The 12,942-nt window shown below is 56.1% G+C and overlaps 2 protein-coding genes across 2 annotated transcripts; both read right to left on the reverse strand.

The window, feature by feature from the left end:
* Positions 1–1,118: 1,118 nt before the first annotated feature.
* LOC136058197 (histidine triad nucleotide-binding protein 1-like) lies at positions 1,119–3,518 on the reverse strand. The gene is made up of 3 exons (XM_065751488.1): positions 3,371–3,518; positions 2,160–2,265; positions 1,119–1,280 (listed from the first exon to the last, which is right to left on the reverse strand). Exons 1-3 carry the CDS (start codon positions 3,493–3,495, stop codon positions 1,119–1,121), a joined length of 393 nt encoding a protein of 130 aa, XP_065607560.1. The 5' UTR covers positions 3,496–3,518.
* A 4,538-nt stretch (positions 3,519–8,056) lies between these two features.
* Positions 8,057–10,432, reverse strand: LOC136058200 (histidine triad nucleotide-binding protein 1-like). The gene is made up of 3 exons (XM_065751491.1): positions 10,308–10,432; positions 9,097–9,202; positions 8,057–8,218 (listed from the first exon to the last, which is right to left on the reverse strand). The coding sequence occupies exons 1-3, from the start codon at positions 10,430–10,432 to the stop codon at positions 8,057–8,059; spliced, it is 393 nt and encodes a 130-aa protein (XP_065607563.1).
* Between the last annotated feature and the right edge of the window lie 2,510 nt (positions 10,433–12,942).

The raw sequence follows: 12,942 nt of genomic DNA on the forward strand, positions 1-12,942 counted from the left end.
TCTGGACAGGCCGGATAGCTGGGCTGAAGCCAACGGGATGAGGTTCAACAAGACCAAATGCTGAGTCCTGCACTTTGGCCACAGCAACCCCAGGCAACGCTACAGGCTTGGGGCAGAGCGGCTGGAAGACCGTGTCGAGGAAACGGAGCCGGGGGTATTGATTGACGCTCGGCTGAACGCGAGCCAGCAGCGCGCCCAGGTGGCCAAGAAGGCCAATGGCATCCTGGCTTGCATCAGAAACAGTCTTGCCAGCAGGAACAGGGAAGTCATTGTCCCCCCTGTACTCAGCACCGGTGAGGCCAGGCTGCACCTCGAGTACTGTGTCCACTTTTGGGCCCCTCACTGCAAGAACGACATTGAGGCCCTGGAGCGTGTTCAGAGAAGGGCAACAAAGATAGCGAGGGGTCTGGAGCACAGGCCTTACGAGGAGCGGCTGAAGGAGCTGGGATTGTTCAGTCTGGAGAAGAGGAGGCTCAGGGGAGACCTTGATTGCACTCTCTAACTACATGAAGGGAGGTTGTAGTGAGCTGGGCGTCAGACGCTTCTCTCGTGTAACCAGGGATAGGACTTGAGGGAATGGCTTCAAGCTGCGCCAGGGGAGGTTCAGGCTGGACGTTAGGAAATACTGCTTCTCTGAAAGAGTGGTCAGGCACTGGAATAGGCTGCCCAGGGAGGTGGTGGAGTCACCGACCCCGGAGGTGTTCAAGGAATGCTTGGACGTTGCTTTCAGGGACATGGTTTAGTGACAACTATTGGTGATGGGTGGATGGTTGGGCTGGGTGATCCTGTGGGTCTTGGTGATTCTATGATGCTATGATTATCTTTGGGAGACGGACACCAACCTTGGTGAGTCTATGATGCTATGATTATCTTTGGGAGACGGAGACCCCCTCGTTTTAACTTGCAGAACCATGTCCATCAGTAAGGACCTCGAGACAGAGATGATATCCCCATGCTCCATCTTTATTGTGCAAATGCTGCTCAGAGCTTTCTATTACCCTCCATAGACACCCACCAAAAACAATTATACATCAACGGTGGCTAGACTGACGGGCAACCTGTGAAATCTATTCGGTGGCCAAACGTACGCTCGCAGCAACTCCGGCGGTGCAAACATCTTAGCCGGGAGGATGGCCCAACTGACGGTCGCCCAGAATACAGAGACGCGCGCGGTAGTCTGAAGGGCCTGAGGGTGAGTATCTCACAGCCATCCGGAATCCATTGGTCAGGCCCAAGTTAGCAGCACACTTGTCGTCAGCAATCATCAAACGCCCAAGAAGCTGGAGAAGGAAATAGCGTTACGGAAAGTAGCATGCCGCAACGCAAAGAAGAGCAGAGAGGGCAGGACGCAAAGGAAGGTGAGCAGAGAACCGTCCACAGAATGCGGTTAGCTAGTTCTTTGCAGTTCTAACGCTGCTCTTCAAATTACCGCCTGTCTGCAATGGACACGTTCCAAGCCAAGCTGCAAAGGCCGATTACGCATAATGGGGGGAGGGGCAGCTATGGGACTTACCATCTCTTTTCTTTTTCTTTTTTCTCTTTGTTTTTTTTTTTTTTTATCACCCACTTCCCACGCCCCCCACTCCCCACTCTGAGCTAGACAGTAGCGGAAGACTACAAATCAGGCACAGAAGCCAGATTTGTCTCAGGGTTCCAGCCCCCCCATTACATCTTCGGGCGACGTTAAGTCTTTCTGGCAGAACAGAAAAACTCGATGTACGCTTTGTGAGCCCGCGCAAAAGCCATCCACCTTGACTTCTATAGCTGACAGTGAAACAACCAGCACCCCTCAGCCAGCTTTCCCTTTCCTCACCTCCGACCTGCTCAAAACCCCAAGGCCTCTTCTCCGTATTACAGCATGCACCGCCGTCCAGAAACCGTGCAAACAGGCATCGGGCCGTACTTCAGAACAGCACTGCATTTTGCACTACAAGTACGTACCCAGAAACGAGCCATCGCTTTCTACCGCTACCCTCAATCAAAACGCTCAGCTCCGTTAACAAGCTAGAGGCAAAAGATTACGGTGCCGGGAAACCCCAAGTAGCCTACTGTGCCTCTTTGCAGCATCAGGAGGAAAAAGGACGACAGGACAGAGCCTACTAAATTACCTACCGCTTACAGGTACCGTTTAGTGTACGGAAAGCCTCCACGGTACTTACCGGTCCACCAGAGTCTTCCGCTTTGGATGACCTGACAACGGCCTTCTCGAGAGCGGCTAGGAAAAAGCGTAGGAGCTTGGTGGAAAGCAAGGCAGTGGAGGAAGAGTACATGGTTACAACGGGATTGGCTTCGGAGAAAGGCAACAGCTTAAGCAGATCGCTACGCCCCACCTCACTCGTACAGAAGCAGATTATCGGGTACCCCAAACGCAAGACAAGATGGTGAGTTTTCCTCAGCGATCTTTGAATTAGCCAATCCCTCTCCCTTGTATACACAAAACACCTTTTCACAGGCTCCTGCTGCTACGAGCACAGAGCGATTTTAAACCAAACCAAAAGCACCTCCATTTGTGCTTATGCCACTCTCTTATTTAGACCCTGCATAAATACTCAAGCGGCAAACAGTTGCTCACCATCCCTCAGTTACGGACAAATATCACCTTCCTATCCTACTTTGGACCGAGGCATTTTCAAAGAGCCTGGGGTTGGAACGGGTCCGGAGGAGGGCCACTAAAATGATCGGAGGGCTGGAGCACCTCTGCTGCGAGGAAAGGTGGAGGGAACTGGGCTTGTTTAGCTTGGGGAAGAGAAGGCTCCGGGGAGACCTCATTGTGGCCTTCCAGTACTTGAAGGGAGCGTATAAACGGGAGGGGGAACGATGGCTTACACGGGCTGACTGTGATAGGACAAGGGGGAACGGTTTTAAACTAAGACAGGGGAGATTTAGGTGAGATATCAGGAGGAAGCTTTTCACACAGAGGGTGACGATGCACTGGAACAGGTTGCCCAGAGACGTTGTGGATGCCCCATCCCTGGAGGCATTCAAGGCAAGGCAAGGCAAGGCAAGGCTGGATGTGGCTCTGGGCCCGCCTCGATACACGCGGACACACCACACGGTGGCGCTGGGAAGGCAGGCGAGCCAGACGGCACAGGCAAGCCAGTATGCGCCGCGGCAGCCCCGTGGCACCGAAGGAGCGCGGGGTTCTAGCAGAAGCGCTGCAGTAAGCGAGCGTCACCAGCCAGAAAGGCACTTCCGTCCGTCCACTCGTCCCGCTCCGCCCCGGCCCGCCCCGTCGCTCGCCCCGCCGCACTCGCCGGCGCCGCAACGGGCCCTCGTTCCGGAGGGCCTGAGTGAGCTAGGCTGGGGGAGGGGTGGGAAGGGAGGAAGGGAAGGGGAAGAATCGCACAACGCAGAGCAAAGCCGCGGCTACCTCCTCGTCCGCAACGGCTCCTCGTCACGGATAACGTTGGCGGAGAACTCCTGGCGGGCGACTTTTCCGAAGAGAGCGGCGCCACCGCGCCAGGCGGCCAACAACCTAACCATCCTGCCGGCCATGACGGCGCCCGCTCGCTACAACACTCCCTCCGCCCCGAACCTCCCCCACTCGGCGCGGCCCTCGGCGGCGCTCATTGGCCGACGGAGCGCCGCCGCCGACCGTTCCCGCGCCCCGGTTGGCTGTCTCGCCTGCTCTGCCGCGCCCTGCCGTGCCTTCGCCTCCCCTTTACGCTTGTCCCCGCCCTGTTGGCGGCTCCGCTCCCGTCGTCCCGGTGCTTTTCGGGGCTCGGGGAATTCGCGCGCGCCTCCGGGCGCGCAGGGGGCGACCTGAGGGGAGCGGGCGGGCGGGCAGGGGCGGGCGTCTCCGCGAACGGAATCTGGGCCCTCTAGTGCTGCGCCCCGAAATCTGCGGCGGGGAAACGAGGCCCGCAGAAAAGGCCCCCCAAGTATTTCGGATCGCCCTTATCGGCTCCTCCGCAAACGCGCTGGGCGCTTTCTGTTTTTTGCTGCCGATCCCTCCAGTCAAGCGACCGCCTATTGGCGGGGCTGGCCAGGAGTTTGCCATCTTTGGAAGAAGGGACAGGCAACTCGGGAACAGTACGAGGACGTTGCTAGGATATGCAGAGAGAAAATTAGAAAGGCAAAAGCCCATCAAGATCTTCATGTGGCCGCCACTGTTTGAGACGATTAAAACAACGATTTTACAAAGATACTAACAGCAAGGGGAGGGCCAAGGAGAATCCCCTTTCCTTATTCGATGCGGTGGGGAACATCGCCACCGAGGAGGAGGAGGAGGAATAGGCCGAAGTTCACAGTGCTGCCTTTACTTCTGTCTTTGACAGTCAGACCAGCTGTCCTCAGGGTACGCAGCCCCCTGAGCGGCAAGACGGGGCCGGGGAGCAGAATAAACGCCGCACAGTTCAGGAGGAAGCGGTTAGCGACCTGCTACTCCTCTGAGACTGTCACAAGGCCGTGGGGCCACATGGGATCTGCCTGAGGGTCCTGAGGGAGCTGGCCGAAGTGATCGCCAAGCCGCTTTCCCTCAGTTATCCCTCAGCAGTCCTGGCCAACCCTCGATTTGGAAGCTGGGGGAAGATGGCAAGGCCTCAAACACACAGCACATCCTATATTATTACATAGAGGCACCTGGGGAACTGAGATAGGTTGGGATGGGGGTTGCCCGCCTTGCCGAGCTGGGACCTGCTGCCGTTCCTCCTTGCCTCTCAAGTTGGCTCTCTCTGCTCGACTACGGCAAGGGAGAGGGTCCACTACGGTTTAGGGGGTGCAATCTCTGTGTCTTTCTCGCAGAGAGTCACTCCAACAGTCGATCTCCCGCTCGCGCTCTCTGATGGTCCTCAGTCTCTCGACCTCCTCCCTGAGCTCCACCACCAGGCTGAGCAGCTCGTCCGCCTGCTCGCACCGCACCGCATGCAGGTGGCATCCTTCCCATCCTCCCCCGGCAGCAGCAGGCTCGGGTGTTGGGAAATGGCTGCAGGAGCAGGGAGGTCACGGTGATATGTACGAGCATAGTTTGCACTGCAGCACAGACTATATACTCATGGAAAAGTATTAGATGTCGATAGGAGGTCATGATGTCCCTGGACCAAGCGACAAACAACTCAAGGTAGACATGAACTGCTTCAGCTGAGCAGCCCAAGTTGCCAAGATGTCTGTGGGAAACTTCTGTGATTATGTTGTTCAGCCTGCCTTCAGCAAAGAGGGCCTCACAGGACTGCTGATAATTGTAACTATAGGTATTTTTTAGAGTAAGCTGTCCTTGATAGTCTATTCTGTTTAGCTAGCAGGTGTTCCCTTTGGGCTCTGTGTTATGCACTGGCCACGCTGATACGGTGCTCAAAGGAAACTACACTGTTTGAACCTTGACAAAAGTACAAGCAGGAGATGGTCTGCGGCGAGTGGGAGAGGAAAAGTGCACTTTGAAACAGGGGACGCCCTGCTAGCGCTGCCTTTCACATCCGCTGCCGACGCATTCCTGCCTGGTTTCTTAGGATTAGGATGAGATCAAAAGTCGCCTCCTCCAGAATGTGTTTCTCACTGCTGTTAATTGTTGGGAGTTGTTTTAAAGTTGTTTTTCTCAAGGCTCTCTGCCAATGGTTGTGTGATATTTTATATACGCCCCTGTCTTAAACACTATAAGAATAAGGCTGTCCGGGTAATAAACTGAAGCCTGATCACTCGTTTATTGAGTCCTGTCGTGCTTCCCCACCCGAGAGCAATCGACTCTGACCCTGATATCCACGGCACTCAGGCACTCCCTGCAGCCAGAGACCTGAAGCGCCACATCTCTGCGCAGGCCCTCTGTGTCTGGGTCGCCACAGCCTTCTTGGGGGAAGCCCGCTGTCCGGTAGAGACCGTGTTTGAACCTGTGGTCTCAGGCTCTGTCAGCAGGAGAGCTGGTCTCCTGAGCAAAGACAAAAGCACTCAGGTGTCCTGCCACAAGACCCACCTCCCACACCTGCTGCTGCAGTAATGTATGTGCAGCGTGGGCTGTGCTCACGCTCGGACTTCCCTCCCTGTTGTCAGCGGACAGTAACACCCTTTTCTCACCCGAGGGCTGCTTTTCGCCTCACAGCCAAGGGTCAAGGTCAAGCTCAAGAGATAGGAGTGGGTAGTGCCAGCTCCACCCCTGCTGGCTCAGCAGCCCGCCCTGAAGGACCCCCTCGGGGGACTCCACTCTCTGACCTGGTAGTCTCGGCTGCGGAGCAGACAAACCCCCCCCCACGATTGAGGAGGACACAGTCAGAGACCTACTACTCCAACCGGACTGCCACAAGTCCATGGGGCCGGATGAGATTCACCCGAGAGTGCTGAGGGAACTGGCGGAGGTGATAGCCGAGCCGCTTTCCATCATCTATCAGCGCTCCTTGTTGACTGGTGAGGTCCCAGAAGACTGGAGGCTTGCCAATGTGACTCCCATCTACAAGAAGGGTTTTTAAGGAGGATGCGGGGAACTACGGGACTGCTAGCCTGACCTCGGTGCCAGGGAAGGCTATGGAGCAGACTGTCTTGAGGGAGATCACGTGGCATGTGCGGGACAACCGGGGGGTCAGGCCTAGCCTGACGAAGGGCGGGTCCTGCTTGACCAACCCGATCTCCTTCTATCATCTAGTGACCCGTCTGGCGGATGAGGGAAAGGCTGTTGATGTAGTCTACCTAGACTTCAGCAAAGCCTTTGACACTGTCTCCCACGGTATTCTCCTGCAGAAGCTGGCAGCCCGTGGCTTGGACGGGTACAATCTTGGCTGGGTAAGGAACTGGCTGGGTGGCTGGGCCCAGAGAGTGGTGGCGAATGGACTTAAATCCGGCTGGCAACCGGTCACAAGCGGTGGTCCCCAGGGGTCGGTGCTGGGACCTGTCCTCTTCCATATCTTTACTGATGACCCGGACGAGGGCATTGAGTGCACCCTCAGTAAGTTTGCAGATGACACCAAGTTGGCTGGAAGTGTCGATCTGCCTGGGGGTAGCGAGGCCCTACAGAGGGATCTGGACAGGCCGGATAGCTGGGCTGAAGCCAACGGGATGAGGTTCAACAAGACCAAATGCTGAGTCCTGCACTTTGGCCACAGCAACCCCAGGCAACGCTACAGGCTTGGGGCAGAGCGGCTGGAAGACCGTGTCGAGGAAACGGACCCGGGGGTATTGATTGACGCTCGGCTGAACGCGAGCCAGCAGCGCGCCCAGGTGGCCAAGAAGGCCAATGGCATCCTGGCTTGCATCAGAAACAGTCTTGCCAGCAGGAACAGGGAAGTCATTGTCCCCCCTGTACTCAGCACCGGTGAGGCCAGGCTGCACCTCGAGTACTGTGTCCACTTTTGGGCCCCTCACTGCAAGAACGACATTGAGGCCCTGGAGCGTGTTCAGAGAAGGGCAACAAAGATAGCGAGGGGTCTGGAGCACAGGCCTTACGAGGAGCGGCTGAAGGAGCTGGGATTGTTCAGTCTGGAGAAGAGGAGGCTCAGGGGAGACCTTGATTGCACTCTCTAACTACATGAAGGGAGGTTGTAGTGAGCTGGGCGTCAGACGCTTCTCTCGTGTAACCAGGGATAGGACTTGAGGGAATGGCTTCAAGCTGCGCCAGGGGAGGTTCAGGCTGGACGTTAGGAAATACTGCTTCTCTGAAAGAGTGGTCAGGCACTGGAATAGGCTGCCCAGGGAGGTGGTGGAGTCACCGACCCCGGAGGTGTTCAAGGAATGCTTGGACGTTGCTTTCAGGGACATGGTTTAGTGACAACTATTGGTGATGGGTGGATGGTTGGGCTGGGTGATCCTGTGGGTCTTGGTGATTCTATGATGCTATGATTATCTTTGGGAGACGGACACCAACCTTGGTGAGTCTATGATGCTATGATTATCTTTGGGAGACGGAGACCCCCTCGTTTTAACTTGCAGAACCATGTCCATCAGTAAGGACCTCGAGACAGAGATGATATCCCCATGCTCCATCTTTATTGTGCAAATGCTGCTCAGAGCTTTCTATTACCCTCCATAGACACCCACCAAAAACAATTATACATCAACGGTGGCTAGACTGACGGGCAACCTGTGAAATCTATTCGGTGGCCAAACGTACGCTCGCAGCAACTCCGGCGGTGCAAACATCTTAGCCGGGAGGATGGCCCAACTGACGGTCGCCCAGAATACAGAGACGCGCGCGGTAGTCTGAAGGGCCTGAGGGTGAGTATCTCACAGCCATCCGGAATCCATTGGTCAGGCCCAAGTTAGCAGCACACTTGTCGTCAGCAATCATCAAACGCCCAAGAAGCTGGAGAAGGAAATAGCGTTACGGAAAGTAGCATGCCGCAACGCAAAGAAGAGCAGAGAGGGCAGGACGCAAAGGAAGGTGAGCAGAGAACCGTCCACAGAATGCGGTTAGCTAGTTCTTTGCAGTTCTAACGCTGCTCTTCAAATTACCGCCTGTCTGCAACGGACACGTTCCAAGCCAAGCTGCAAAGGCCGATTACGCATAATGGGGGGAGGGGCAGCTATGGGACTTACCATCTCTTTTCTTTTTCTTTTTTCTCTTTGTTTTTTTTTTTTTTATCACCCACTTCCCACGCCCCCCACTCCCCACTCTGAGCTAGACAGTAGCGGAAGACTACAAATCAGGCACAGAAGCCAGATTTGTCTCAGGGTTCCAGCCCCCCCATTACATCTTCGGGCGACGTTAAGTCTTTCTGGCAGAACAGAAAAACTCGATGTACGCTTTGTGTGCCCGCGCAAAAGCCATCCACCTTGACTTCTATAGCTGACAGTGAAACAACCAGCACCCCTCAGCCAGCTTTCCCTTTCCTCACCTCCGACCTGCTCAAAACCCCAAGCCCTCTTCTCCGTATTACAGCATGCACCGCCGTCCAGAAACCGTGCAAACAGGCATCGGGCCATACTTCAGAACAGCACTGCATTTTGCACTACAAGTACGTACCCAGAAACGAGCCATCGCTTTCTACCGCTACCCTCAATCAAAACGCTCAGCTCCGTTAACAAGCTAGAGGCAAAAGATTACGGTGCCGGGAAACCCCAAGTAGCCCACTGTGCCTCTTTGCAGCATCAGGAGGAAAAAGGACGACAGGACAGAGCCTACTAAATTACCTACCGCTTACAGGTACCGTTTAGTGTACGGAAAGCCTCCACGGTACTTACCGGTCCACCAGAGTCTTCCGCTTCGGATGACCTGACAACGGCCTTCTCGAGAGCGGCTAGGAAAAAGCGTAGGAGCTTGGTGGAAAGCAAGGCAGTGGAGGAAGAGTACATGGTTACAACGGGATTGGCTTCGGAGAAAGGCAACAGCTTAAGCAGATCGCTACGCCCCACCTCACTCGTACAGAAGCAGATTATCGGGTACCCCAAACGCAAGACAAGATGGTGAGTTTTCCTCAGCGATCTTTGAATTAGCCAATCCCTCTCCCTTGTATACACAAAACACCTTTTCACAGGCTCCTGCTGCTACGAGCACAGAGCGATTTTAAACCAAACCAAAAGCACCTCCATTTGTGCTTATGCCACTCTCTTATTTAGACCCTGCATAAATACTCAAGCGGCAAACAGTTGCTCACCATCCCTCAGTTACGGACAAATATCACCTTCCTATCCTACTTTGGACCGAGGCATTTTCAAAGAGCCTGGGGTTGGAACGGGTCCAGAGGAGGGCCACTAAAATGATCGGAGGGCTGGAGCACCTCTGCTGCGAGGAAAGGTGGAGGGAACTGGGCTTGTTTAGCTTGGGGAAGAGAAGGCTCCGGGGAGACCTCATTGTGGCCTTCCAGTACTTGAAGGGAGCGTATAAACGGGAGGGGGAACGATGGCTTACACGGGCTGACTGTGATAGGACAAGGGGGAACGGTTTTAAACTAAGACAGGGGAGATTTAGGTGAGATATCAGGAGGAAGCTTTTCACACAGAGGGTGACGATGCACTGGAACAGGTTGCCCAGAGACGTTGTGGATGCCCCATCCCTGGAGGCATTCAAGGCAAGGCAAGGCAAGGCAAGGCTGGATGTGGCTCTGGGCCCGCCTCGATACACGCGGACACACCACACGGTGGCGCTGGGAAGGCAGGCGAGCCAGACGGCACAGGCAAGCCAGTATGCGCCGCGGCAGCCCCGTGGCACCGAAGGAGCGCGGGGTTCTAGCAGAAGCGCTGCAGTAAGCGAGCGTCACCAGCCAGAAAGGCACTTCCGTCCGTCCACTCGTCCCGCTCCGCCCCGGCCCGCCCCGTCGCTCGCCCCGCCGCACTCGCCGGCGCCGCAACGGGCCCTCGTTCCGGAGGGCCTGAGTGAGCTAGGCTGGGGGAGGGGTGGGAAGGGAGGAAGGGAAGGGGAAGAATCGCACAACGCAGAGCAAAGCCGCGGCTACCTCCTCGTCCGCAACGGCTCCTCGTCACGGATAACGTTGGCGGAGAACTCCTGGCGGGCGACTTTTCCGAAGAGAGCGGCGCCACCGCGCCAGGCGGCCAACAACCTAACCATCCTGCCGGCCATGACGGCGCCCGCTCGCTACAACACTCCCTCCGCCCCGAACCTCCCCCACTCGGCGCGGCCCTCGGCGGCGCTCATTGGCCGACGGAGCGCCGCCGCCGACCGTTCCCGCGCCCCGGTTGGCTGTCTCGCCTGCTCTGCCGCGCCCTGCCGTGCCTTCGCCTCCCCTTTACGCTTGTCCCCGCCCTGTTGGCGGCTCCGCTCCCGTCGTCCCGGTGCTTTTCGGGGCTCGGGGAATTCGCGCGCGCCTCCGGGCGCGCAGGGGGCGACCTGAGGGGAGCGGGCGGGCGGGCAGGGGCGGGCGTCTCCGCGAACGGAATCTGGGCCCTCTAGTGCTGCGCCCCGAAATCTGCGGCGGGGAAACGAGGCCCGCAGAAAAGGCCCCCCAAGTATTTCGGATCGCCCTTATCGGCTCCTCCGCAAACGCGCTGGGCGCTTTCTGTTTTTTGCTGCCGATCCCTCCAGTCAAGCGACCGCCTATTGGCGGGGCTGGCCAGGAGTTTGCCATCTTTGGAAGAAGGGACAGGCAACTCGGGAACAGTACGAGGACGTTGCTAGGATATGCAGAGAGAAAATTAGAAAGGCAAAAGCCCATCAAGATCTTCATGTGGCCGCCACTGTTTGAGACGATTAAAACAACGATTTTACAAAGATACTAACAGCAAGGGGAGGGCCAAGGAGAATCCCCTTTCCTTATTCGATGCGGTGGGGAACATCGCCACCGAGGAGGAGGAGGAGGAATAGGCCGAAGTTCACAGTGCTGCCTTTACTTCTGTCTTTGACAGTCAGACCAGCTGTCCTCAGGGTACGCAGCCCCCTGAGCGGCAAGACGGGGCCGGGGAGCAGAATAAACGCCGCACAGTTCAGGAGGAAGCGGTTAGCGACCTGCTACTCCTCTGAGACTGTCACAAGGCCGTGGGGCCACATGGGATCTGCCTGAGGGTCCTGAGGGAGCTGGCCGAAGTGATCGCCAAGCCGCTTTCCCTCAGTTATCCCTCAGCAGTCCTGGCCAACCCTCGATTTGGAAGCTGGGGGAAGATGGCAAGGCCTCAAACACACAGCACATCCTATATTATTACATAGAGGCACCTGGGGAACTGAGATAGGTTGGGATGGGGGTTGCCCGCCTTGCCGAGCTGGGACCTGCTGCCGTTCCTCCTTGCCTCTCAAGTTGGCTCTCTCTGCTCGACTACGGCAAGGGAGAGGGTCCACTACGGTTTAGGGGGTGCAATCTCTGTGTCTTTCTCGCAGAGAGTCACTCCAACAGTCGATCTCCCGCTCGCGCTCTCTGATGGTCCTCAGTCTCTCGACCTCCTCCCTGAGCTCCACCACCAGGCTGAGCAGCTCGTCCGCCTGCTCGCACCGCACCGCACGCAGGTGGCATCCTTCCCATCCTCCCCCGGCAGCAGCAGGCTCGGGTGTTGGGAAATGGCTGCAGGAGCAGGGAGGTCACGGTGATATGTACGAGCATAGTTTGCACTGCAGCACAGACTATATACTCATGGAAAAGTATTAGATGTCGATAGGAGGTCATGATGTCCCTGGACCAAGCGACAAACAACTCAAGGTAGACATGAACTGCTTCAGCTGAGCAGCCCAAGTTGCCAAGATGTCTGTGGGAAACTTCTGTGATTATGTTGTTCAGCCTGCCTTCAGCAAAGAGGGCCTCACAGGACTGCTGATAATTGTAACTATAGGTATTTTTTAGAGTAAGCTGTCCTTGATAGTCTATTCTGTTTAGCTAGCAGGTGTTCCCTTTGGGCTCTGTGTTATGCACTGGCCACGCTGATACGGTGCTCAAAGGAAACTACACTGTTTGAACCTTGACAAAAGTACAAGCAGGAGATGGTCTGCGGCGAGTGGGAGAGGAAAAGTGCACTTTGAAACAGGGGACGCCCTGCTAGCGCTGCCTTTCACATCCGCTGCCGACGCATTCCTGCCTGGTTTCTTAGGATTAGGATGAGATCAAAAGTCGCCTCCTCCAGAATGTGTTTCTCACTGCTGTTAATTGTTGGGAGTTGTTTTAAAGTTGTTTTTCTCAAGGCTCTCTGCCAATGGTTGTGTGATATTTTATATACGCCCCTGTCTTAAACACTATAAGAATAAGGCTGTCCGGGTAATAAACTGAAGCCTGATCACTCGTTTATTGAGTCCTGTCGTGCTTCCCCACCCGAGAGCAATCGACTCTGACCCTGATATCCACGGCACTCAGGCACTCCCTGCAGCCAGAGACCTGAAGCGCCACATCTCTGCGCAGGCCCTCTGTGTCTGGGTCGCCACAGCCTTCTTGGGGGAAGCCCGCTGTCCGGTAGAGACCGTGTTTGAACCTGTGGTCTCAGGCTCTGTCAGCAGGAGAGCTGGTCTCCTGAGCAAAGACAAAAGCACTCAGGTGTCCTGCCACAAGACCCACCTCCCACACCTGCTGCTGCAGTAATGTATGGGCAGCGTGGGCTGTGCTCACGCTCGGACTTCCCTCCCTGTTGTCAGCGGACAGTAACACCCTTTTCTCACCC

The sequence above is a fragment of the Cyrtonyx montezumae genome, unplaced genomic scaffold (assembly GCF_038088225.1).
Source record: "Cyrtonyx montezumae isolate F1298 unplaced genomic scaffold, pur_monq_1.0 scaffold_72, whole genome shotgun sequence".
Lineage (NCBI taxonomy): Eukaryota > Metazoa > Chordata > Aves > Galliformes > Odontophoridae > Cyrtonyx > Cyrtonyx montezumae.